The sequence below is a fragment of the Zalophus californianus genome, chromosome 12 (assembly GCF_009762305.2).
Source record: "Zalophus californianus isolate mZalCal1 chromosome 12, mZalCal1.pri.v2, whole genome shotgun sequence".
Classification (NCBI taxonomy): Eukaryota; Metazoa; Chordata; class Mammalia; order Carnivora; family Otariidae; genus Zalophus; species Zalophus californianus.
In genome coordinates, this window is record NC_045606.1 from 26,411,821 (window position 1) to 26,437,178 (window position 25,358).

General features: G+C 35.7%; 1 protein-coding gene and 1 pseudogene across 3 annotated transcripts in view; both read right to left on the reverse strand.

The window, feature by feature from the left end:
- Nucleotides 1-858: 858 nt before the first annotated feature.
- On the reverse strand, nt 859-952 carry LOC113912116 (annotated as a pseudogene).
- Nucleotides 953-2,299: 1,347 nt separating this feature from the next.
- Nucleotides 2,300-25,358, reverse strand: part of PCLO (piccolo presynaptic cytomatrix protein) — a 391,986-nt gene continuing 368,927 nt past the window's right edge. For all 3 annotated transcript variants that reach the window (XM_035723252.1, XM_035723251.1, XM_035723250.1), the window contains 3 exons: nt 9,614-9,748; nt 9,050-9,195; nt 2,300-7,017 (listed from right to left, as the gene is read on the reverse strand). In XM_035723252.1, the coding sequence (XP_035579145.1) occupies nt 6,877-7,017; nt 9,050-9,195; nt 9,614-9,748 (422 nt within the window). In that variant the 3' untranslated portion in view covers nt 2,300-6,876. The remainder of the gene's footprint in view (nt 7,018-9,049; nt 9,196-9,613; nt 9,749-25,358) is intronic.

Genomic DNA, 25,358 nt, shown 5'->3' on the forward strand with positions numbered 1-25,358 from the left:
ACTCTGGTAAAGGTATTGAAGAGAATGGTGACACTAGGCATACTTGCTTTGTTTCTGGTCTCAAAGGGAGAGCCTTCTATCCAGCAAAGTTTTCTTTTCTATTTCTATTCACCAGCAAAGTTTTTCTTGTTTGTATGTTTATTTTTGGTAAATAACATTCAGCAGTTTTAAAAAGTATTCCTCCATTCCAAGTGTGCCAAAAAGTTTTTGTTATGAATGGATTTTGAATTTTATCAAATATTACCCAGCATCTTATGATTTTTGTACCTTAGTATATTAATGTACTAGATTTCATTAATTCATTTTCCAACATTGAAACAATCTTGTGTACCTGGGATAATTCAACTTGATCATGATTCTTATCACTTTGATACATTTCCAGATCTTTGAATCTTGTCATATACATTCCTTTTTCCTACCTGAGAATGGTAACTGGGCCTTCTTTCTCCTTTGATTGCAACAGGTTTGTTAATTTTATTGAACTTTTCTTCAAAGAATCAAATTGTTGGAAGGTCATTTTTTATTGAGTAATCCATGGAAATAATTCTTAATTTTTTACAAATAATAAAATAAAAATATGATATAAAATAAAATAAAAAATGAAACTTTAAAAATAAAATTTTAATTTATTTGGAATTGTTATTTGAACAGAGGTAAAAGATTTCAACATTTTGCCATCATAATTTTATTATTATGTTTTGATAGAAAACTATTTTTGTTCAATATGCTATCAGAGCTTTAAACTGTAGATGCAGGGATTTTTCAGCTCTTAAAGCCTAGATAATCAATAGCCAAATCGTTTAATCATCATCTAATTACCCTTTTAGATCTGACATTATCTTCAAAAAATGTTCCAAGATATGTTTTACCTAAGAATGCTATTAAAAGTTTGCCATATTAGATAATATACTTGATACTCCACTTGATCTTAGCCAAAAGGCCAAGAAGTGATAACATATCAGATAAAAATTGATCAAGCAGTGTCAGTGCATTCCTAAATGTAGTTATTTTTAAAGAGATAAGTAGAAAAATAAAAATTCAAGTTAAATAAATCTCCTATACTGTTTTAAGGTTAAGGAAATGATATATAACTTTCTTGCCACAGAGAGGATGTTATCAAAGAATATAAGAAACATAAAAGTTTACTCAAAGATGTCCCTGACTCATTAAGAAAGGTAAATTTGAGCATTAATAAGAATAATGGTTTTAATGAATTAAAACATATAAAATTTTGAATCACTAAATTCTTTTCCTGAAACCAATATTATACTAGTTAACTAGAATTTAAATAAAAACTTGAAACAAAAAAGTAAAAAAAAAAAAAAAAATCACATTTCTTTTCATCCTTGAGAGCAATGATAATAAAAATAAAAACAAAAGCTTATTGGTCATCTTTGGAGGCTGATAGGGAACAATTTCTTATTTTGAAAAATGGTAGGTAAAGAAAAATTGTCCAACTTTTCTGCCTTTATCCTCACTTTCCTATACAAACTATACGACCGGGTAATCAACTATTGGTTGAAGGGAAGTTTATCCCTTCATTGATTGAATTAGATATCACCATTTTGTAACATTTAGTTAATTAATTGATCTATACTAGCCATTGAGCACCAGTGGCTGTAAACAGGACAAAATGAAAGACAGCCAGACATGATATGCCTCCCAATGGAAGAATATAATGCCAGCCTTTGACCTTGAACATGAATCAGGTCAGATCTGTAGGGCAAAAGACCTGTAGGACAATACAGAGACAGAGGAACTTGTTAAGTACACCGTGAGTATGCAATCAGCAAAAATCCAATTTGGTAGAAAGACCAGGTTTCCTCAAAAAGTAAGATTCACTGAAAAAGAAGGAGTTGGCAGGAGAATATGTAGATTAAAAGAAGCTTAGAAAACATTTTAAAAATAAAACAGGAAAACCATGGGAGTATTTGTTTACTAGGCAGATGTCAGTGATAACTCAGCAAGTAATTATCATAAATATCAGGATGGTGGTTGCATTTAGGGTTTGGGAGGCTGTTGTGAGAGGGAGGGGTAAAATGGAGGTCTTAGGAGGTGACTGGCAAAGTTTAATTTCTTGACCTGGGTGGTGGTGACAAGAGTGTCTGACATACAATAATTGATTAAGCTATACATTTATTTAATTCTGTTTTCTGTGCTGGTTTAAAATTTATTTTTTGAACTGGGTGAATGAATGTATTTATGATATAATTTTCAGAGAAGATGTTATGAAAAATTCTATTTCTATAATAAAGTATGAACTTATCAAGTTGGTAAACACAAGAAGTCGAAGTTGACATTTTCAATATTTATTAGGAAGGCTGAGGCGACAGCCTTTTTATACAGCACAGTCGCATATGCTATCAAGATACATCTTGTATACAATCACAAAACCAAGACATTTTTTACATAGAGTAAAACTCAAGACAGATTTACAAGAGTTTTTAATACAATTCTCATGTATTTCAGTTCAATTTCTACAACCTTTAGCCCAAGAATTGGTACTTGTTCATCAGATTTTTCCAGAGAGATTTGGGTAGAACAGAAAAGAACACATTAGCAGATCACCAACACGGCATGCAACATGTAGTTAGAAACAAGACATATCTCCAAGGACTTTATTTTTTATTCTGAAATCAGTTTTATTAGATTTTTATTTTTTCAGACAAGATTTTTTTTCCATTAATATCAGATGTGTTTTTGTTAAGATATTAGCACACACATTAATCAGTAGTGGGAGCACCTGAGCACATCACCAACAAATATACAGACACAATCAAACGATAATCATATTCACATGCTGAATGCCAAATGAAATTAATATTTCAACTTTGTCTATTTTACCAAATGTATAGTTATGTACAGGGTAACCACTTAAGAAAATGCTCTCGATCTACCTATCAGATAAGGAATCATTCAATTACATGACTTTGACTTAATGGGTACCTTTAATTATGACAACAGCATGGAACATACAGAAAACATCAATGTGTCCTAGTCAATGAGAATATCTGTTTCACTCATTCATTTTTGTATTACATCAAAGGCAAGTAATTACTAAAGAGACGGCTCATAATTATTCATTGAGCTTTGTTTCACTTCCATGTCAAGCTCAAAAAGACGGAAACTCGCTCTGTCACATGGAGAGTTATAAACATATATATAGCTGTGGTTGGCTGCTTTTGGAATATTAGACATTATAGCAATGAAAATAAGTTTTTAAAAATATTGTTAGTTATGATTTAAATAATAAAGTAAAAAAATACTATAAACATCTTTATGATATCTTAATGAAATGAAACATCAATCAAATAATTTCTAATAAATTGGGCACAATATAGTATAGAATTTTATTTTACTTCACATGACCACCCACCTAGTGTCACTACCACTATCACCACTATTGCTACAACCATTCCTATAGTAAGAATCAATATCAGCTGGTTACCAGCTATAATATTCCCACAATATGACTGACTATTTAAATGTGTGTGATCCACAAAACTAATTCCACTGATATGCTGAAAATATGCATTTATTTGTACGATTAGTTACAATATGGGCACATTAAGGAACAAAGACAATCACTGCTCCTTAGTCTTGGATACTCTTCTTTTCAACAGAAATGGTAAAGAAAGAGTTCAGAGTCACCAAATATCTTCTTAATCTTAAGTAAAAACAGGGGGAAACACCAATGTCTTGCTTATACCATTACCTACGTCTGTAATGACCATTCTGCAAATCCCCATCTGTTGTAAAAATTCACTCTGTGCTTTTGCTTCTACAGCTAGAAGTTTCTTTAGGACCAAATTTTGAACCAAGAAGCAACTCCAGTTTCTGATGACTCAGTGAAGTTGTAGGGAAAATTAAGATGCTTTTTGAGATATAGGTGTTGGAATTGGACTGATCGCATTATTGTTTAGAGATTACAAACTTTGTCATCAGTAAGATTAAGAAAAAAACTGCTTCCAAAAAATAAAAGAAATGAAAAAGTGGAAAATTATGTGCTGTGATATATACAAAAAAGTAAAAAAGACCAAGAGCCCTATTTGCAATTAAAAAAGAAACAACTTTGTTGTAAGAAGGGTAATCGACATCATTCAGAAGAAATGTGTTTGTTCGAGGATCAGTGTTGCATAGAATAATTCCCGTACAACTTAGGATTTTGGTCAGCTGCAAACTTGGCACACTGTGGCAGGATCTTATGCTCTCTGAAGGGGGATGCTGGTGCACAAAAAAGAAGCCCTATCGTTAGCTCTCTTGATTGACCTGGCCCCATCATCACTGGTTCCTCGGAACAAAGGGGCACCTAGAATGGAGAGACTCCTACCCTTTCAGGTCAAATAGCTACCAAGGGATGATCTTTGTTTTGGTGGCACCTCATTTGTGTTATTCTAAAAGAAATCGCAACTGGAATAAAGTCAAACTTACTGGTCATACAACCTCTCATCCATACACCTGGATGTACGTGGTTGCAGAAGAGGGCCTAAGGTGAGCTAGAGTTTCCTTTGAAGGGCAAATAGCAGAACCTTTTTGTTCAGAAAGAGATCTTCCGAAGCCTTCCCTTTCCCAACGATGAGTGATGATTACAAGCTCCCTAAAGTGCTCACTTCTGCTGGAAATATCCATAGCAACCATCAGCAGATCTAGATGTCTCTAAAAATAAAATCCTAGCAGGATCAAGTCTCCAGCAATCCCTTCCCTCATGCTTGTTGTAGAGCAGCATCAGTGGTGAAGGACACTGCATTATCAGGGAGGACAGGTAAAAAAAATAGAGGGAAGGAAAGGAACTGCTTTTTCCTTGGATTGGGGAAGAGTGCATGTCTATTTCTTTACGAATGTAATAAAGATATATAGCCTGGAATTTATTAGAAATTGTTTTATTTTTAATGTTTTACATTTAATCAATTCCTCTCAAATTTAAATTACGTTTTTCTTTAAAAGTGAGAAAATTCCATATCCAACCAACATATTTGGAGGTGATTTCTCGAAACCCACTAAAACCTCACCTTTGAATGAAGAAGCAGCTTTTAAACTCAGAATGCTCTGGGGAGCAATTTATTTTGGGAGAGGATATGGGAATAGTATAAGATTGGTATGATTCATTTCATTTATAATAACCCACTTTGAAAATCATTTTGATTTAAATCTTCACCTTTTCTCAGGTTCAATGCAAGTTCGTATTTTAAAGAAAAACCATTAGTTTTGGAGTGAATACACTACTCTTATCCAAGTCAATGTTTACCATCGGTATGGCGGATGTTCTTGCATATAAAATTTGAGAAATAAGGAGCTGCATAGTAATTATTCCTTACTTTATGTATAAAACTATATCTGGAAATGTGCTTTCTTTTTTTTCCTCACAGTTCACTTGGCTTGATCATCCCAACATCCCATTAGGAAGGGTAGGAATATGTAATTATTTTTATCCTACAGATAAGGAACTGGGGGAAAGTGACTTTAAGTGACCTGTGCAAGGTGACACAGTTAGTCAGTGGCAGGACCAAGACAGAAGCGAAGCTTTTCATCCCAGCTGAGTGCATTTCCTACAACTCCATTCTACTTCCTTTGTCTATAGTGTTGGTTGATGGAGAAGAGGATGCTTCATTTCAATGACTTGAACATTGGTCCTTTTATTCCATATTCATAAAATAGCTCAAGTTAATATAATCTCAATATAATGTTGACTTTTCACCTATTTTTGCAATATTGATGACCTTGATCACTGCAATATTGTCACTAACAGAGAAAAATGGAGCACTAGGAAGAACTTGAGTTTGATGTCAGGGTTTTCATTATACAATCAGTTAATGCACTAAGGACAAAAAAAAAGCATTATGGAAGAGCAGGAAATGACACCAAGTGAATTAATCCATGTCACAGATTAATAGAATTTGTTTGCCAGAGGAAGAATTTTCTCTCTTTCAACACCTCACTCAAGAGAAAGGAAATATGTGGAATAACATTTATTTGCAATTCCACAAAGAACAACTTATCAGGCTTCCTGGAACATACCATTTTAATCTATGCTCTTTGGTATGTACAGTGAAAATGTATTGGCTTAATGGTCAGTTAAGGAAATTTTGATGTTTTCAACCAAGGGTCCAATATTTTTGTGGGGCAACAGTCAGTGCGAGCCAGTCATGGCTTTATTTCTAGATAAATGTAATTCCATTTCTATTTTGTATTATCTTCGCTCTACATCATTTCATATTATACAAATGTGCTTGTAGGACATGAATTCCAAAGTTGGCGATGCTCACGCTTATAACATCTAGACAGAAAGAAAACCTAAAAGCCATAATTTCTCCATCTCCAGTACCCTTTCCCTCTGAACACAACCACCTCACTTCTAGTCTTGAACGCGTACTGTAGTTGTATCCTATGTCAGAATCTAAAAACAGTAAGTCGTCTGAGAGAAGATGAAGAAGAAAGATCTTTAGACTCCTGAAAACTGAGACTTGTTACATCACTTCTTTCCTTTCAAGCAAGGCTCTCTTGCGTAAATGATCAACTTTGTCTTGCATGAGGAACCGTATTAATATTTGAGCTGGTGCCTTTACTATAGTTCAGCTCTGCTCAACGATTTGTGCATTAAGTAATCAAAATAGCTCTCGCTCTTTTTCTTGAGGCAATCCAAGGACTCAAAGCTCTTTTTTTTTTTTTTTTTTTTGGTCTCCAATATATGAATTTTTTTCATTTGAGTTTTTTTCTGTGTTCCACAACAAAACAATTCACAAAGCTTTAAGTATGTGTTTGTCTGTTGTTCCTCCTCTCACGTTTACCCCTTTAAAAACACTGTAGAATAGTATCCAACTCTAGTCTTGATTTGAGATTATTTAGAGCAGTTTCTATACCCTGAGCAGACACATTTCTTCAATGGGTTTGTGTAGGACTGACCAAAAGTTTGTGCCAGTTGACTATTCTTTTTCTGAGATCCACTTTGTCAAGCCAGATACAGGCTTCGCCAATCAAGGTCTTTTTCATAAACTTCCCTCCATTAGAGAAAAGTAAAATCTAGAAAAAATAGCCAAAATTATATATACTTGCATATATTTTTCAACCTTTTTTAAAGGACACTTGATCATCAAAGAAATAACACGGACAAGAAAGGGTGAGGGGAAGTAGCAGCTATACATATAAGAAAACTAATCCTCAAGATGTCCTCAAAAGATGTGCAGAATATTAATTAATTCACACCAGCATTTCCCAAAGGAAGAGACACATCCTGGAGGATATGAGAATTTTAGATGACATGTATTAGCAGTTACTTCTGACTAGGTTTATGCTTATATGAATGGAAAGTTTCTCAAAAGCACTTTGCTAGGTACATTTTCTACTACTTTATGAAATATTAACTCAAATATGAAATTATTTGAGTGCTGAATAAATAAATAAGAGCTCACGAGGCAGATAAAACACAACATTAATTTTATTTAACATTCAGTTACTGGTGATTTTACTAAGGTATGTACTACCAAAGTGCTTTCTTGTCATATGTAGAACTTAGGTTAGTTGAAACGCCATAGGATTTCAGACTCAAGACATTTTTTTTTTCTTTTAGAGAGGAGTTGAAGGAAAGGTGGAGAGCATTAGTGGTGCTAACCATGAATCCCTGACAATTCTCTTTTGCTCTCTCTCTTTTCAGAATCTCCTTTAGAAAATTCATCTTCCTTCTTGGCTAAAACCTTACTTTTAGGTTTCTGACTTCAAAATCTACATTTCTAGTTATAACTATCTCTTCTGGCCTCCGGTTTTGGGGTTTCAGGTGGTCTTGTAGATTTTCACTTGGATCCTGCTTTCTTATCAAATGTATCACATTTCAAACAAATGTGTGATCTTTCTCCCTCGCTGTCCGCTCTCTAACCCCTTAATCTCCGTGGATGACACATTTGTTCACACAGACTGCAGGGCATCCTTTATTTTTTTCTTTTATTTCCACTCTAATGTCTGTCAGTACTCTCAATACAGTTTTAGCTTGGTAATATTCTTTTGTCTTTAGTGTAGGCCTTAAGTGCCAGTATCATGGTGTCACTCTTCCCATGTTTTTTCATCTCTTTTCTCCTGCCTCCGTTTCCCTCTTTCATTCCTTGTCCCTACATCTACTGAAGACACACTATGTACCAGCATTGTATGAGGCTGTAGAACAAAGAACAATACAAGCCAGGCCCTGTCCCAGAGAAGAGGAAGATATGGAAGCAGTGACAGGTAAGGGCTGAGTTTACACTGAAAGACTGTGGACCGGTGGGGATGGGTGGAGAGAGATGAAGAAGACAATTTTGAAGGGGAAGAAAAATAGGAGCAAAACATTAGAGGCTTAACCTGATTTGAAAAGACTGTGGTGTGGCTGGAGTATAGAGTGCGCTGGGAAGTGTACAAGGAGATGAGATTAAATCCTTGCAAAGAGAGCTCACCTTAGAGGACTACGAATGAGGCCGGATATGGGTGAGTCACTGAAGGGCTTTCATGAACCTGCTAGCCAGGGTTGTTATCTATCTACCTACCTATTTTTAATTCAAGTATACTTAACGTGCAGTGTTCCATTAGTTTCAGGTGTACAACATAATGAGTCAGCAGTTCGATACGCTGCTTAGTGCTCATGACAATAGGTATGCTCCCAACCCCTTCACCTATTTTAACCCATCCTCCCACCCTCCTAGCCAGTGTTTTTAAAAGATACCTCCACCAGCAGTGTGATGGAATGAATTACGAGGGCAAGACACGGATGGCAAGGAGGCCGGGTATACTGCTAAAATGATCTGAGTAATAAAGATGAGGACTCAAAGAGGATTAGTGCCCGTGAGCATGGAAATAAATCTATATAAAATAAACTGAGTAGTCAGAATAGAGACGACCTGGTAGCTAACTGGATGAGTGGAGTGGGCTGTGGAATTCTAAAGGGCCACTGGGAAGACACCTCTAAGAATTAATGAACTTGTAAGATGTCACATACTGTATGATCGGCATACACATGTTAAATAACTGAATGGAAAACAAATCCTGGGTGAACAAAAATTTTAAAAACAGTAGCAACATAATATAGAATTACCTGAAGAGAATGTCCAGCAGGACTGAGGCTGAATCTAAAAGTTTCATTGAATGAAGGCTCTCTATCATGTCGGCATACTCTCGTTTTTTTCTTGATCACCTTTTTCTGGGTAGAGATGTTCATCACATATATTTTTACATATAAATCTGAAAATAAGAATTCGGCTTGTAAAGTGTCCATGACTCATACAATTTTCTGTTGAAAGAATTACAATTGTACACTGAGAGCTCTTGTATATTTTACACGAAGCTAGCAGGCTGTGCTCGACTTGTTTCGGACAACATAAAGTGATTAAAAGACACGCCAACTTTCTTAGCAATTCAGTTTTCCTGTTGTATGGTAAATACAGTACTCACTCTAAGATTACGTGTTGAGAAAATTTAGCTAAAAACTAGTAAAATATCAACTTATTTCTACGTAAGAGAAATTAATTCTTATTTTTCATTTTTCAGATGTATTTGGTGTACAGCCCAAATTTTACTCTACATTTTCCAGATTATTTAGGACATATTCCTACAGAATTCCTAGGTGTATGACACTGCCCATTATCATAAAATTAGATACCTGGTAAGTGATCGGGAGATTTAAATTTGTAGGTGATATTTCTGCACTGGAGAATCTCAACTATTAGTTGTTCACCATCTGTCTTCATTTCCTTCTTCAGTGCAATCTTGATTTCACCCATTACCTGAGTTTTGGCTGGAAGAATTTAATAAGAATGTTAAGGAATACGAAATATCATCTATTAAATGTTTAATTCAGAAATTCATTCTTACATTTGTTTATTGCTTATCAAGTGTTGAACACCTTACTGTATCCTGTGGATACACAGATGAATAAAATATAGTCCGAGCCCTTATGGAGTATAATATCTCTTGGGGAGACTGATAAATTACACACTTACAACAAAGTGTGTTAATATAACGACAAGCTAGTAAAAAGGGAGGTATGGAAGGAATGCAAGTCGATAAGTATTACTTCACTGTAGATTATTAGGCCAAAAGAGGAAACAGATGAGACCCCAAGAAGACAGATATCCATAAAAATAATATAATTTTCATTTAATCTATAGGAAATCAGTCATGTGAAATACAAGAGTTGTTTGCTAACAATTGCTCATTACCAGGCTTGCGCAAGAACATTTGCTACCACAACTAAATGTTGTTATATGTTCTTTCTACTTGCTTTCTTTTCCTGTATGAAAGAATAGCCAACAAGAATATGTAGTAGTGAAACTGCACAAGGGAAAATACCATGAGAGACTTAAAATGAATCCAGTGTATTTCTTTCAAGCGTTTATCTTGGATCTTGGTATCACTGAAGAAGCTATTCATGCTACGTCATGTTCTTTAATGATTCACCCTTGCCTCTGTCAACTCGTATTTGCATCCACTTCTCCAATCACCAACAAGTATTTTATTTCCCACCCTACACTGTGATAAGCACTCTGTTAGGAAGAATGGGTACAATGGTGAGCCAAAACACACATGCTTATCAGTTTTACGGTTTTTCCACCTATTGGGAAGAAAGCCTTAATGAATTATTTTCACCAATAAATGTAAAATTAGAAAAAGAGAAAAGGTAATGAAATACAAGAGCACGGTTCCAAGAGTGCCTGTGGAAGTATTGCTCGAGCTGAAACCCGAAGGATGAGAGTTAACTAGTTGAAATGGATTAAGAACATGCTACAGAGAAGGAACAGTGTGCTCAACAGGAGGGAACATCATGGGACTGAGGAACTAAATATATGTTCATGTGATTATGACATATTGTTAATTGGCACCATGTTAAGAATTTGGTTTTTATATTTAGGACAATAGGAACCTACTGAAGGTCTTTAAGTTTGGATAAAGATCACTTGTTCTCAGACATCTTGGTTTCAGACTTCTTTACATTCTTAAAAAAAATGGAGGGTCCTCAAAGAACAATTGTGTGTATTATAGCTATCAATATTAGAAATTTAACATTTCTAATTAAAACACAAAGTTAGATATTCTAGAATACTTATTGATTCCATTAAAATGACAATAATCTACTTATAAATATTTTTATGAAAAATAACCATATTTTCCAGAACAAAAATATATAGTGAGGAAAGCTGTTTCATATTTTTTTCAAATTTCATTAATGTTTTGCTTAATAAAGGACAGCTGGATTCTCATACCTGTTTCTATATTAAATCCAATTCAATTTGTTGTTTTAGTTGAAATGTATGAAGAAAGTCCAATCTCATACAAATAGTTGGAAAAGGGAGAAGTATTTTAATATCCTCTTTAGATAATGTTAGATAATTAAAATTTGACAAGTGGTAATTTCTGGAATCTGAAATCATATCAATGGACTTTTGAACTGTTACTTTAAAATAGATCAGTCTATCCTGCATTTTTTTTTTATCTTGCATTTTGAATGGATCTTTTAACTATGCCTGTCTTGGTAACAGCATATTGTTCATTTTGGAAAATACTGGTTCACTGAGTTAGGCAGGTCTTGTTGACACATTTCATAAAATATTTAAAGCACATGCGTTAATATCACCACCAATATAATCGAAAGGGTCTTTGAATATTGAGAAGCCTCCAAGCTCAGGAAGGCAAGTTTTCCAAAGTTCTATTTTTATTTAAAAGCCGAATTTCATCACTGACAACTAGCGTCACTTGTTTTTCATAAAGTGACAAGTTCACTTTGTTAATTGTTGACAATAAGTAGCATTTGTTTATCAGTTATTCTTTTTAGCAAAAATTACACTTCTTATTAAATAGGCTAGCTCAGCTTGCAACTCCAAAAAAAAAAAAAATTACACAAACAGGTTTCCTCAAGTCGACTATCACAATTTGGCAGGCAGCAAAGTGCTTTAGGTATATTTCTCATTTCATCACACAGAATTAGAAAGACATGTACTTAAGGGTCTAGACTTAATAACAATAATTTTAACTTCCTCATTAAGGACAGTCTTAAATGAAACTGACATTTTCCTTATAAGTGAGTGGAGTTAAAAAAATAAATACAGTGACTATTAATATAGTTTGGTGTCACTGCCTTACCTTGTGCTAAGTCCCCAGCAGTTTACTGCATCATTGCTTTTGCATTATCAATGCAAATGGCAACACAGTGAAAAGGTAAATAATATCTTAGTATATTTTAAAAAATAATTTTGACTTCATGCATGCACGTAGACAAAATATAGAATACAGACTACAGTTGAGTAATCTTTGAGAGGAAACTAAAGTAACAAAAGCATTATGTGCAAAATCGTAAATATATTAGATGGTGGTGATTTAATCCTTTTGATTGAATTTTGTCACATTTCGGGGACGTGTTATTTTGATGAATTTCTTTCCTGGATCAAGTGTTTGATTAAATTAATTTAACTTTTTATGCCTGGATGTACCCAGACATGTAGAGAAATCTCTACCAATACCAATAACCAAGGTCCAAAAATACAGGAAACCATCCTCTACACTGAAACACAAATCTTCTGGATATAATTACATCGTCATAGTTTAGCAACCAACAATTGTAGATACTTCACAGCAGTCTGATGTGAGCTTTACTCTCAAGAAACTCAAGAAAATAAAACGCAAGCCAAGGATTTTATATACAGTTCAATTGTCTTTCAAGTATGAAGCCTATAGTTTTAAGCATAGAAAAACTCAGGAATTCTATACAAAAATTGATTCTCTGAGAAATACACCACGGATGCATCTCATTAAACCAAAGAGATAACTAGAGAAACTTCAGCACAAGGGCTGATAGTGAGTATTTAACGTATTTAACTGTAGAGCTAAGGCTAAAGCAGGAGTGAGGACACAGGTGGGTGGGAGAACAGCATTTGTTATGTATTATGACAGTATTAAGAATAAAACTAAAAATAGATGGAGGCAGAAGGGAGAGAAAGGGGAAAGTAAAGTGAGATTATTGATTTTTGTATAGGTAATAGGTAGGTAAACCAAAGGATGCACCCTAAAATTAGCAAACCAGATAGTAAATGGTGAAGTAAGAACAAGAATTATAAATGGTATAAATAAAAAGGAAATCATTAAAACAAAGATACAAATCTTTCTTAATTACAGAAATTTTTTTCAAATCAAAGACACCAAAAGGAAAAAGAAATATAATAAATATACACAATAATTACAAGACAAAATGTAGAGTTGCAATCAAACTTATCTCTATCAGTTAATATAACTAGGTTTAGCTAGCATATCTTTAGAAAGGCTTTAAGACTGGCTCATAAAGCAAAGCTTAAGTCTATGATAAGATTTGGTTTTGTTTCAAATAGTGAAAAATACATCAATTATAAGCATGGCAGGTATCTGGAAAGCATAAGAGAGTAGGGGCCGGACTGTTATTATCAGACAATATGATTTAGGGCACAATGCAGTAAACAAGACACAAAGGGGCCATTTGATCAAGCCAAGGATACATAAATCCTAATGAAGATATAACAATTATGAAGATGTATGTACCGGAAACTATAACATGAGATGAAAGGCTTGTAAGGTGATGAATGAGAAAAATAGTAAAAGACTTCTATACAACCCTTGTCACGCAAGACAGGCCAAATAGACCAAAAGAAGCAAAAACATAGACTATTGAGACATTATAATCAATAAAGCAGATCTCGTGTATATTTATTAAATACCGCACCCTGATAACAGAGAATCTATCTTTTTTCTCAATTATATATGGAACATTCCCAAAATTGATCACATACTGAGTTACAAAGAAGATATCAGTAAGTTCTACAAAATGAAGCTATTACAAACATTGATCACACACAAAAAGCCTTCAATTAAATAATTCTTGGGTGAATGGTGACATACAGTGAGAAAAGACAGGAGTTCTGAAAAATAACGATAATAAGAACAACCACGTGTCAGAGTCTATGAGAGTTAAAGTGTAATGCTGAGAGGAAAATCTCAGCTTGAGATTGGCAATCCCGGCTCATCGCTCAGAAGGTCTGAGGGTTTCAGTAGAATCAGGAAAAACGTCTAAGGCTCCCCATTTCCTGGAGCTCTAAAATGAAGTCGGTGAAAAGCCCAAAGCAGAGACTATCTTCTCCCGGGAATAAGACAGCTTGGCTTGGTGGAGTGAATGCTAGCAAAGAAAAACCAAACCAAACCAAAAGAAAACACCCCACAAAAACATTTAATCCAGTTTCAAAAGGGGGAGAAAACCTCATCAACCAGGCCAGCAAATCTATATGTGCAACAGCTCTCTGTCTTTCCTCCGAAGCCATACAGAAGTGGAAAGAACACCATCTCTCAAACCTGCCCCTGGGCTGGAGGGAAAAAGGATTCTAACTAGGGAAGGAGGGAGCCAAGGGAAATTCGCTCCCACTAGTTGGAGCCAGTAGAAGCTGTGGATAGAACTGATGACAGTAATGAGCATGCGGGAATAAAACAGCAGGACAGATCTTTTTCTGGGAGAAATTCGTTTTTATAGGTCATAGTCCTCTTTTGCAGCCCTTAAAACCCCACACGCTAAGCATGTGGTATTAGTTGTTGTTTTCCACCTTCTCCTATGGGAAAAAAGGTGGAATTAAGCTTGCTAATTACAGTTCTCGAATCCTCACGTTGCGTGCTTCTTTCTTGGAAGGTTAAATTCACGCGCTTCACAGCATGGTACTTGTGAAGCTCTTGATCATTTTCTCCTGTCGGGAGGCTGGTCCAGCTTGCTCTTTAACGTTTCTATTAAAGGAAGATAGGGACATGCCTGCTTGAGATCACGTTAATTGTGAGCCATCACTGTCAATCATGTCTTCGCCCTTTCACACGTTCAGAATGCCTTTGTCATCTGGAGCAGATGCGGGATGGCGACGGAAACCCCCCCCCCCCGTCCACTGTCGCCACAAGGGGGCAGCAGCTCCAGATCGAAAATCGATCCTACTCTGGAGAAGACATTTATCCTACCATATGATACATAAGCACGATTTGAGAATAGAAAGAAGGGGGGGAAATAGAAGAGGAAGGGATGAAAGGATGTTGAGAGCACAGTTCAAAAATGAGATGACAAAAGATGGGATTACAGTGCTAAAATACAGATAGTCTCATTTTAAGACTGTTAATGAATTAGAAACACCATGGAACAAAGTTGAATGAGATAGAAATCAGTACTATTCACATGGAGGGAAGAAAGGCTTAGGATACTATAGAAAGGAAAACAGAGAGTAAAGAAGGTAGAAAACAGGGATAGAGATGTCGAACTGAGAAATATGATCCAATATAACTGATGGCTCAGAAAAAAAGGAAATTCAAGAGCTTAGGAAATCACATTCACTTAAAATATAAAGGTATTTATCTGAAGTAACAGAAGACTAAATCTGTGGATCAAAAGAGCATCCTGTATTCCTGAAAATATTGATTAGTTGATATACTGATATATCCCCGTGAAAGCTACTTCAGAAATACAGAAAACATTTTTGAAGGAACCAGGGGAAAAAATAAGTCCCCTGAATGAGTACATTGATGTAGAAAAAAAGTAGCTTTTCGATGATATTTAAAAGCCTGTGGCAGAGGATACAGAGGACATACTAACGAGAGAAAGGAAGGAAGGGAGGGAGGGAGGGAGGGAAGGAGGTCGGACGGAGGGAGGAAGGAGGGAGGAAAGAAGAAAAAAACTTGAAGATGAAATCAAAGAGGAAGTAAGTGGAAATGTGCTGATTTCCTTTAGGCAGGGAGTTAATAAAATTTAAAGTTGAAATATGGTATTGAAAATCATCATTGCTCAACCTCTTAATATTTTCAATTTTGCTTCTTAGACTTAGGGAGATCTTTTATAAATGAATAGGGTAAAATATTTATTGAAATTAAACTATTCCTTTGTTTTCACCATGATATATCCCCTTCATTAAATTAAAAAAGAAACAGTATAATAATTTTTGGACAAAGACCATGAATAATTGAATTCTATTAAAATTGTTTGTGTCCCCCTATCTCTTTAGCTAAAGTGCTCCAACTAAGTATAACTGTCAAATTGACTTATTTTTAACTTGCACAGCTTTCTTCTTTCACACTCTCTGGTGCTTTATTCTCCATTAAGATATGCAGTGCTCTTCTCACTTTTTTTTCTCAGAAAAAAAGTATATATATATATATACGATCTTTGAAAAACATGTGTAGGTCATATCTACATGCACACATTTATACACATGCTATATCTATACCTCCATCTGATTTATATTTTTAGAGAAGTGCATTTTAAGAAAACGACCATTAACAGAACACAATAATTCTTTCACAAGAAATAAGGTCGGTATAACCCCCATTTTACAGGTGTGAACACAGTGGCTTAGGTGTTTTAAGTGACTTGCCAAATGGCTAAGGGGTCCGGGCAGAACTTTAACCTAGATTTTCTGATTTTAAGTCCAGAGCTCTAGTCTCTCATGAAAACCTTGTGTTTTCTTATGTGATTTTTACAGTTATTGTGATGAGCACTGAGTAATGTGTAGAATTGTTGAGTCATTGCAATGTACACCTGAAACTAACAACACTATGTTAACTATACTTCTAAACAAATACATAAACAAACAAATAAGTAAATGAATAAAATAATGTTTTGGGTTTTTTGGAGACAGAAATGCTGTAAATGCTGGATTTCTTTTGAAATTAAGAGCAAAGTTCAAAAAAAAAAAAAAAAACCCCAAAATAAAGAGCAAAGTTCAACTGAAAAAACCAACGACCATATTTCGGACAAGAAATCCTAAGAGTATTCAAGGAAAAACATTAAAATGATGCTAGCTAGCTCTAGAAGTTAGAAAAGAGGCTGCCCTGACATCTTGAAGGAAAGTATTTGGAAGAGAATGATGTGCTTAAATAAACATTTCATTGAAGATATTAAGCACAAGATAGATTAAAGACATAATACATACATTTTTTTTAAATATTATTGGAATGAAGGGATTTTCAGAGGCCATTTTGCTATTTTATTTTGGCCACACTCAGGACCTTAGCAAGCAGAGAAGACAGCAAGCAACTGTGGGTAGTTATTGTGGGTTATTATTTGCCCATCTCCCTTTGACATGACAAGCATTTTTTTTTCTTAAAGATTTTATTTATTTATTTGGGAGAGAGAGAGAGAGAAACCGTATGAAAGGAGAGAAGGTCAGAGGGAGAAGCAGGCTCCCCGCTGAGCCGGGAGCCCGATGTGGGACTCGATCCCAGGACTCCAGGATCACGACCTGAGCCAAAGGCAGTCGCCCAACCAACTGAGCCACCCAGGCGCCCATGACAAGCATTTTTAAAAAAATTTTTTTCTTTTAAGTATGCTCCACATCCAACATGGGGCTTGAACTTAGGACTCTGAGATCAAGAGTCACGTGCTCTACCAACTGAGCCAGCCAGGCACCCCATGCTGTGGGTTGATAAAACCATAGCTAGAAGTTATTGTCCACATCACTTATGCAGCTTATGTACATTAAACAACAAAATGGCAATAAATAATTCCCAAAATATTCATAATTGTATGAGATCCTACATGGAAACCATCTAAACGTACAAAATAATTTTTGAAAGTGACTATGGATTGAGAAAACCGTTTTTTAACATTATCAGTATCTGCAACACTACGCTGTGCATCGTGTAAATCGAGGTTTACTCTTTCTCAGAATTCTAAGAAATCGATTGCAATCTGAGCAGCTTTTGTCAATGGGAGACCATTTTAGGCAAAACGTTTCTTTAGAGGCATTGTTTACTTAACTGAAAGTGAATAAAATGTGGAAAAGAAAAGAAAGAAGGGCGCTTTGTAAAAGGAAAGTTTGTGTAAGGAAAAAAAAGCATAGAGTGAATAAAATTCTCATCGACACACAGGTTTCCTTGCAAATTTCCATTAATAAATACTACATACCAAAGCCGCAGGTCATGGGTACTGGCAAATGAAGTCTGAATTGGTGTTAGGTAGGATGTATATTTAGCCCTGAGCGTCTATCACCTCAAAATTTGTTACTTAGCTCCTATCACTCATTCTAAATCTAAGCAAAGTCTAAAGTGGAATTAAGGTGGAGTTTCAAAACCAGGAAACCTGGATGGCAGGCCAGTCGTTAAATATCTCTGTTTTGTGTTTCCTCGTACTATAAAGTGATGACATATAATAAGATTATTTATGAATCATTTATAACATCTCTTTCAGCTTTATAGGATAATAAATTTGTGAACATTTTCTGATATTATATAAATATGATTTAGTCCCGGCCCTTTACTAAACATCTTCTATTCTATATAACTTTCTCTGTTTACTCAGGATTTCTAAACCCAGCCATTACAGAAAGTCTGATTAATGTCCTAATACCTGTTAATACCCAAAAGAGTGATGTATTTTCCCTCATGTATAATTGTATTTTTCTTCCTTTCAATTGTTTCTATTCTATCAGTTTCAAGTCTAAACAATGACTTTTTTAAATGCTAGCATAATAAATATATTGTTATATATATCTCATCTATCTATCTATCTATCTATCATCTATCTATATTGTTGGCACAAATGCCCGGAAGGCTAGTTACTCAACAGCATTTATTCTTCTTATGTCTCAACACTGATACAATTGCAGGATCAGTTCTAGAAGAAACGGGCAGTTTACACCTCGCAAACAAATCTATACCCGTAGGTCAGTTGCTCAATTTATTGAGAGTAAAGTAACAAAACAAAACATCTCAAGCTATTCACATGAGTCAGTACTTTTAAAATAGAAATTTCCAAAAAGAGAGTCCTTTTTCCACTTTGCTGAGCTTGTTAGAGAGAGGAGGTAAGCTCACTATAATTTGTTCTATTCACCACCCTCTCTCTGTAATTTCCATCCAGGTATATTAACCCCACCCTAGAGTCCATAATAATTTTACCTTCCATGCTGAAATCATATCTCCCTCTTCCAAAAGTTCAAGGTGGTACTCGATAATTTGTGACTGTAGTACTCAATAATTATCTGTAACTGGCACTTCTCTTTTCTTTACACTATGTCCTGGAGTAGCAGGGAAAGCTACTAGATCTTTCTTTCACCAGGTCTGGTTATCGTATTTGCATTGAATGTTCCTTCCTGGTTAATTGTTGTTTCCCAAGCCATTGATATGTTTTAAACTTAATTTTCAGGAACATGTCTTCTGAGCAAAGGTTCTTACCTCTTACCTCATTATATGTAGGATTAAATAGAAGGGGTGAAGAACCACAGGTTTTGAAGGTTTATCCTGGTAATTTAATGTTTGAAAGGGGGAAGCAAAAATGGTACTAATTTATTTCATTTTATAGTGTGTTAAACTCAATTCCTATTACCATCACTGTAAGATCTCATGAAGTTGACTCAATTAATCAGCTTGCTCAGACAGCAAAAATGACAGACAGCATGCAGTTGGCTCTATTGTCTGACTACTTTTCCGCCTCTATCTCACAGATGACTGTAAATACTTGGATCTAGCACTTTCTACTAACACAAACTATAATAAAGAATTATAGAATTTCTGAGACAGGATTTGTAAAATGCTTTGTGATCAGATATAAATACGTAATTTTTTTTTACAGTGAAATTCAATGGACTTGGTTTTCAAGAAAAGAAGATGAGTCTTCATACCAAGTGTATCTCCAGAAATACCATTTTCTACTCACAGTTTAAGTATACACTAATCTGTAATCAAGAGAACAATATTATAACCTTATGATGAATATCAATTATGTAATGCAAACTTTTGTCATGTTATCTCATTTTTCCTCAAACGTGAAATAGAAATATTACTAGCTTCACTTTCAAGAAAGGAGACTGTAAATTCTAGGTTGACGAATTTGACAAACGTCACATAGCTAGATTAGCTGTTTCCAGCAAGACAGCCCAAGATTATTGCCCAAACTGTCATAATCCATTATATGATAATGACTGTGGGCCAAATTCATGTGCATGCTTGTGAGCACACATCAGCGGGGGAGATCTGGGGACTGTGGGGACTCAAGATTTATGGGGAAGCTGTCTTGGAAAGACAAGGAACCGTCAAGAGAGGGAATAAATGCTTGCTTATTTCCTATCCAAAGCCTTAATTTACAAACTAAAATTTTGACTTATCACTTGTAGGAAGTTACAATTTACTCGAATGGCAACAACAATGTATTCGATTTACTGAACAACTGTTGTGTTCCAGGCACTTTATGCATCACTCTATAGCCTTTAATTTCAAGGACTGTGCCTTATTTACACCCTTGTCTTTTTAGCCCATAGAGAAGACATCTAGTCCGTATTAGATGCCTAATGAATGAGTTTATAAAATATCTCTAATCTTTACAACAAACCTACAAGGTAAGTATCATTTCCACACACATCTGAAGAAAGAGATTTCTCAGGTCTGTCTCAAAGCCCATGCTCTTCCCTCTGAACTAAGCTGAGGCCACCAAATTGAGATATTTTGGGATTTTTTTTCTCCTATGGTTTCACCCAAAATAAATGCTTTTATGTCAGTTTATGAATTTCATTCTCTGTTTACGTATATATCCAAGCCTCTATTATTCAAAGCTATGCAGTGACATCTTAATACATTTTCATGTCTCAGGGCTTAGTGGGGGCTGAGGCAGGAGGCATTTTGTTATGTTTTCATTAATTTTTTTTTCCCCCACAGGAGAAGAGTTCCGTAAGCTTTCATTAAGTCCTTTATTTGAAATAACCCGGATTCAAGGAGATACTTTATACAATAAGGCAGGCATTCTGGCCTAATATGATTTAAGAGTTCTATGAAAGTAGGACAAGCCTGCACATTCACTCTGTGTTCTGTTACATAAAGAAATCCTTTCTTTCTGAGACAAAGCCAGAAAGAACATAATTTTAGGAGGAAAAAATAGATTTTTTTCTGATTGATCTTCTTCAATGTTTTTGGCATTTTTTTTTTTGGTCCTTTTGGTACATGTTTCTTCGCATTCATGTCATTGTGACTGAAAATAACCAAAGCTCTTTTTAAAATGTTTAATTGAAAGCTTCCCATTATCCTGTATAAGACAAAAAAAAAAAAAAAAAAGAAGAAGAACTTTTGCTATTAGAAAAGAAAAACTGAAAACTTAAATGGACTTCACATTTAAAATGTTTGGAGTTTTGAAATTACTCTCAAAAGCCTCAGGAAAACAAATTCCAGGAGGAGCGAAGTAGGAGAGCCAGTATATTGAGCAAGTAGTGTTGGTGAAGTTCTTTTCCAGGAGGAGAGTCAAAGTCAAGAACACGAGCCTGGCTTCCTGAGTTTGTTTTTTTTTTTTAAAGATTTTTTTTAATTTTTTTTTAAAGATTTTATTTATTTATTTGAGAGAGAGAGAATGAGAGATAGAGAGCACGAGAAGGAAGAGGGTCAGAGGGAGAAGCAGACTTCCTGCTGAGCAGGGAGCCCGATGTGGGACTCGATCCCGGGACTCCAGGATTATGACCTGAGCCAAAGGCAGTCGCTTAACCAACTGAGCCACCCAGGCGCCCCGTGGCTTCCTGAATTTACAAAGCCTTGGATAGACTCCCATCTACGTTGTAGATCAAAGAGATCAAGTTGACTTGACCTTTGATCTAAAAGTAGGCAGATTGACCACCCAGGAGTAGTGGTGGCTCTATATATATTCTCCCAATACATAGAAACATTAGCATCCAAGTGTAATGAATTTACAAAGTAAAACCGGATAATTGCATAATGGTAGGGAAGCCAGGAGCTCCTGTTGGTCTGTGTAAGAGTGAAACTAACAATTAACCATAATACAACTTCTGGCTTCTCTCAGGAGTGGAAGTTGCCCAGGAAGCCAAGTAATCTCTGAATAAACCTGTGAATAGCAGCTGAGGTGTTAAAGGAGGGCCAATAGATGATGGGAATCAAATGTTTAGGCTGGCCCATCAAGTTATTTATGTCATCTCTCTCTCTGTTCTTGAATCAATCCTAACCCCCCTAACGTAGAGTCATTTTGATTCTCCTTTCGGTTTTCACTGACTCTTCAGTTTTTCACTTTCTACTAATGCAGCATTTAGGAAGATCCTATAAAAGCCTTCCTTGATCCTGTTTTTTTTCCAGCTGCCATGCAAGCTAAAAGAACAAACTAGAATTCCACCTTGACTATTTATTCTCAACCCACTTTTGCTAGATTTTCTTTTACGTCTCTCCTCTCTTTGTTAGTCTTACCCCGCTTTGCCCTGAGAAGAACCCTTGAACCATGTCACCTGGATTTCCTCATCCTACGCTTCCCCTGGGGTTTTAGCAATGAGGAGTCAGCGGGCAGTGTGAAGGTAGGACGGAGGCTGAGTTATTTATTGCCTTTGACCCATCCTTGTCTGTGCGCTTGTTCGGCAGAGACTGGTGCCTTGCTACCAAGGCTAGGGCTGCTGCCCAGCATCTCTTGTATCATGGCGGTCGCTCTTGCTGGGTTCTGGCGACAGCCTCCCTCCTCACACCTCGTTCGGCTCGGGGGTAGGAGTGGCTTTTTCTTGTGGCCAGTCCTTCACTGTTTCACCTTGCCTTGGTGGTTCCCTTAACCTTCCCCACTTTGTACACAGTCTTTTCATTAAACTCTTTTAACTACTCCATTTGAATGTGTCAACTGCTTCCCTCTAGGGCCTCATGGCACGTCAATGATTGCAGATTAAGTTAGACCATGATCTAGGGTTTTGTGTTTATTTTCTTCTTATAAGGAGAAATGGTCTATCCATGAAACAGACCTATTGATTTGTTCACATATATTCCTGAGCCTATGTCTACGCTTTGTATTCTATGCCACTGTTCCCTTTATCTTGCACAAATACCAAACTCTTTTTTTAAAAGATTTATTTATTTATTTATTTATTTGAGAGAGAGAAAGCACATGAGAGGGGAGAGGATCAGAGGGAGAAGCAGGCTCCCCGCTGAGCAGGGAGCCCAATGCGGGACTCGATCCCGGGACTCCAGGATCATGACCTGAGCCGAAGGCAGTCGCCCAACCAACTGAGCCACCCAGGCGCCCAAATACCAAACTCTTTTTATCATCGTGTCCAAATACCTGGCAGGGTAACTTCACCCATGTGTCAGTCAGGATAGACTAGCTTCTGTTCAGTAACAAACATCACCAAAAGAGCAGTGATTTAAAACTAAAAGTCACAACGTCTTAGGCTGCCTGGACAGTCAGCAGTCTCCCTCTTTGCTGATTGTCGTGCCTGAAAGAGAAGAGAACTCCTCAAGTCTCCCACCGGCGATTAAATGCTCAATCCAGGAATGGCGTACATCATATCCAACCACCACTCACGGGCTAGAGCGAGTTAAAGTACCCACTGTGCCACAGGGGAGCCAAACAGTCTGGGGGTCAGAGGAATGGAGGTAATCAGTGAGTAACACTAGTGAACGCCAACCTGTTCTTTGCTCCTCTTCTTCAAAATTGACTTGGGTGTTTGAAGTTCTCTGTTATTTTACATGAATGTTAGAATAAGTATATTGAGTTCCTCAAAAATACTCAGCTGGTAACTTCACTGAAACGCTATTAGATTTCTATTTTGTTGTTTCACTAAGAAACATGGAATGATTCTACATTTATCCAGAGGTTTTTTATGCCCTTTAATAGAGTCTTCAAGTTGCTTTCATTTTTCTGTAGATATCTTAGCTATTTTATTTTTTAAAAAAATTTTAAATATTTTTTAAAGATTTTATTTATTTATTTGACAGAGAGAGTGAGAGCAAGAGTGAGAGTGACAGAGAGCATAAGCAGGGTGAGGGGCAGAGGGAGAAGCACACTCCCGGCTAAGCAGGACCCCGGGATCATGACCTGAGCCGAAGGCAGACGCTTAACTGACTGAGCCACCCAGGCGCCCCTATCTTAGTTATTTTCTAAGTTAACTCCAAGATATGATATTAAGAACATTTTGATATTATGAATGATATTGTTGTTGTGTATTTACAGTTATTTACCGGTGATCTAGAGTAATTCTTATTAGTTCTAACATTAACTGTTGATTCTGTCAGATTTTCTACATACATATGTATTCAAATTGAGCGCAGATAAAGTTTTTCCCTTTCAGTTGTTGTACCTCTTATTCTATCTTCTTTCCTTACACATGAGTCAAGACCAACGCTATGTCAAATATTAGTAATGGTACTAGACATCCTTGAGTCTGATCTTAAAAAACATGCCCCAGGGGTCACCTGGGTGGCTCAGTCAGTTAAGTTTCTGACTTTTGATTTCAGCTCAGGTCATGATCTCAGGGTCTTGAGATCAAGCCCTGTGTCCAGCTCTGCACTAGCAAGGAATCTTCTCGAGATTCTCTCCCTCCCTTTGCCCCTGCCCCCCTCTTGTGCATGTGCTTGCTCTCTCTCTCTCTCTCTCAAAAAAACCCACAAAAAACAAACATGCACCAAAATTACTCCTCTTAGTAAAATGATTTAAAAATATAAACATATATAATCGTTATAAAATTCAGGAAGGGCCCTACCTTTCCTAATTTGCTAGGAATTATCAAAAATAGGTGTATATAGTAACTCAAGTGATTTTTCTTCATCTATATAATTACTTTTATTATAACATTAACGAATATATAAAACTTATTTATCTACCGTTGTGTCATGAATATAGTTTTCCAATGCTACATTATTATAAACACAGCTAAAATGAACATTTATATGAAACTCTTTACACATGGATAAAAGAGTTTGGTTGGATATAGTAGAATATTTAGGATATATTGGAATCATAGGTTTAAAAAGTATACAAATTTAGTTGTTATTGTCAAATTGGCCTCTAAAATATTTACACAAACATTTTATGTACTACTCTTCTATCAGCAGTATATAACTCCACTTTGTCACATTTCTGCAAATTTTGGGTTTTCTTAATGAGTTTTAGAAAAACAATATATGCGTGTATACACACATGCATACTGGATCCTGATCTACCTGCTTTATATGCACAGCAAATATCTGCTGTCTTATTGTTTTGTTTTGTTTTGTTTATGGTGCCATTTCTTGAACAAAAGTTTATTTTAATTATAATAAGTCAAATTCATTAGCCTCTTACTCTATGGTTTTGGTTTTATGTTTTAACAGCTCTTTTGTATTTTGCCATTAATTAGGAAGATAGTCCCTATTTACTTCTTAAAGTTTGAAAGTATTACTTTTCATTTTAGATATTTAAACCACCCACAGTTACCTATTTATTGCTTTTTACAATATGAGATAGTAGCAATTTTTTTTCATGCTGGCAGCCAATTTTCTCTGAATTATTTATCTGCGGCGTAATTTTTGTAGTAAATAAAGTTTCCATATATACAAGGACATTTTCTGGGCCATCTGTTTGGTTCCATTGGTCTACTAGATTATACTTCGTCTATATCACAGCATTTTATGTACTAGAACTTTGTGAGTAATCT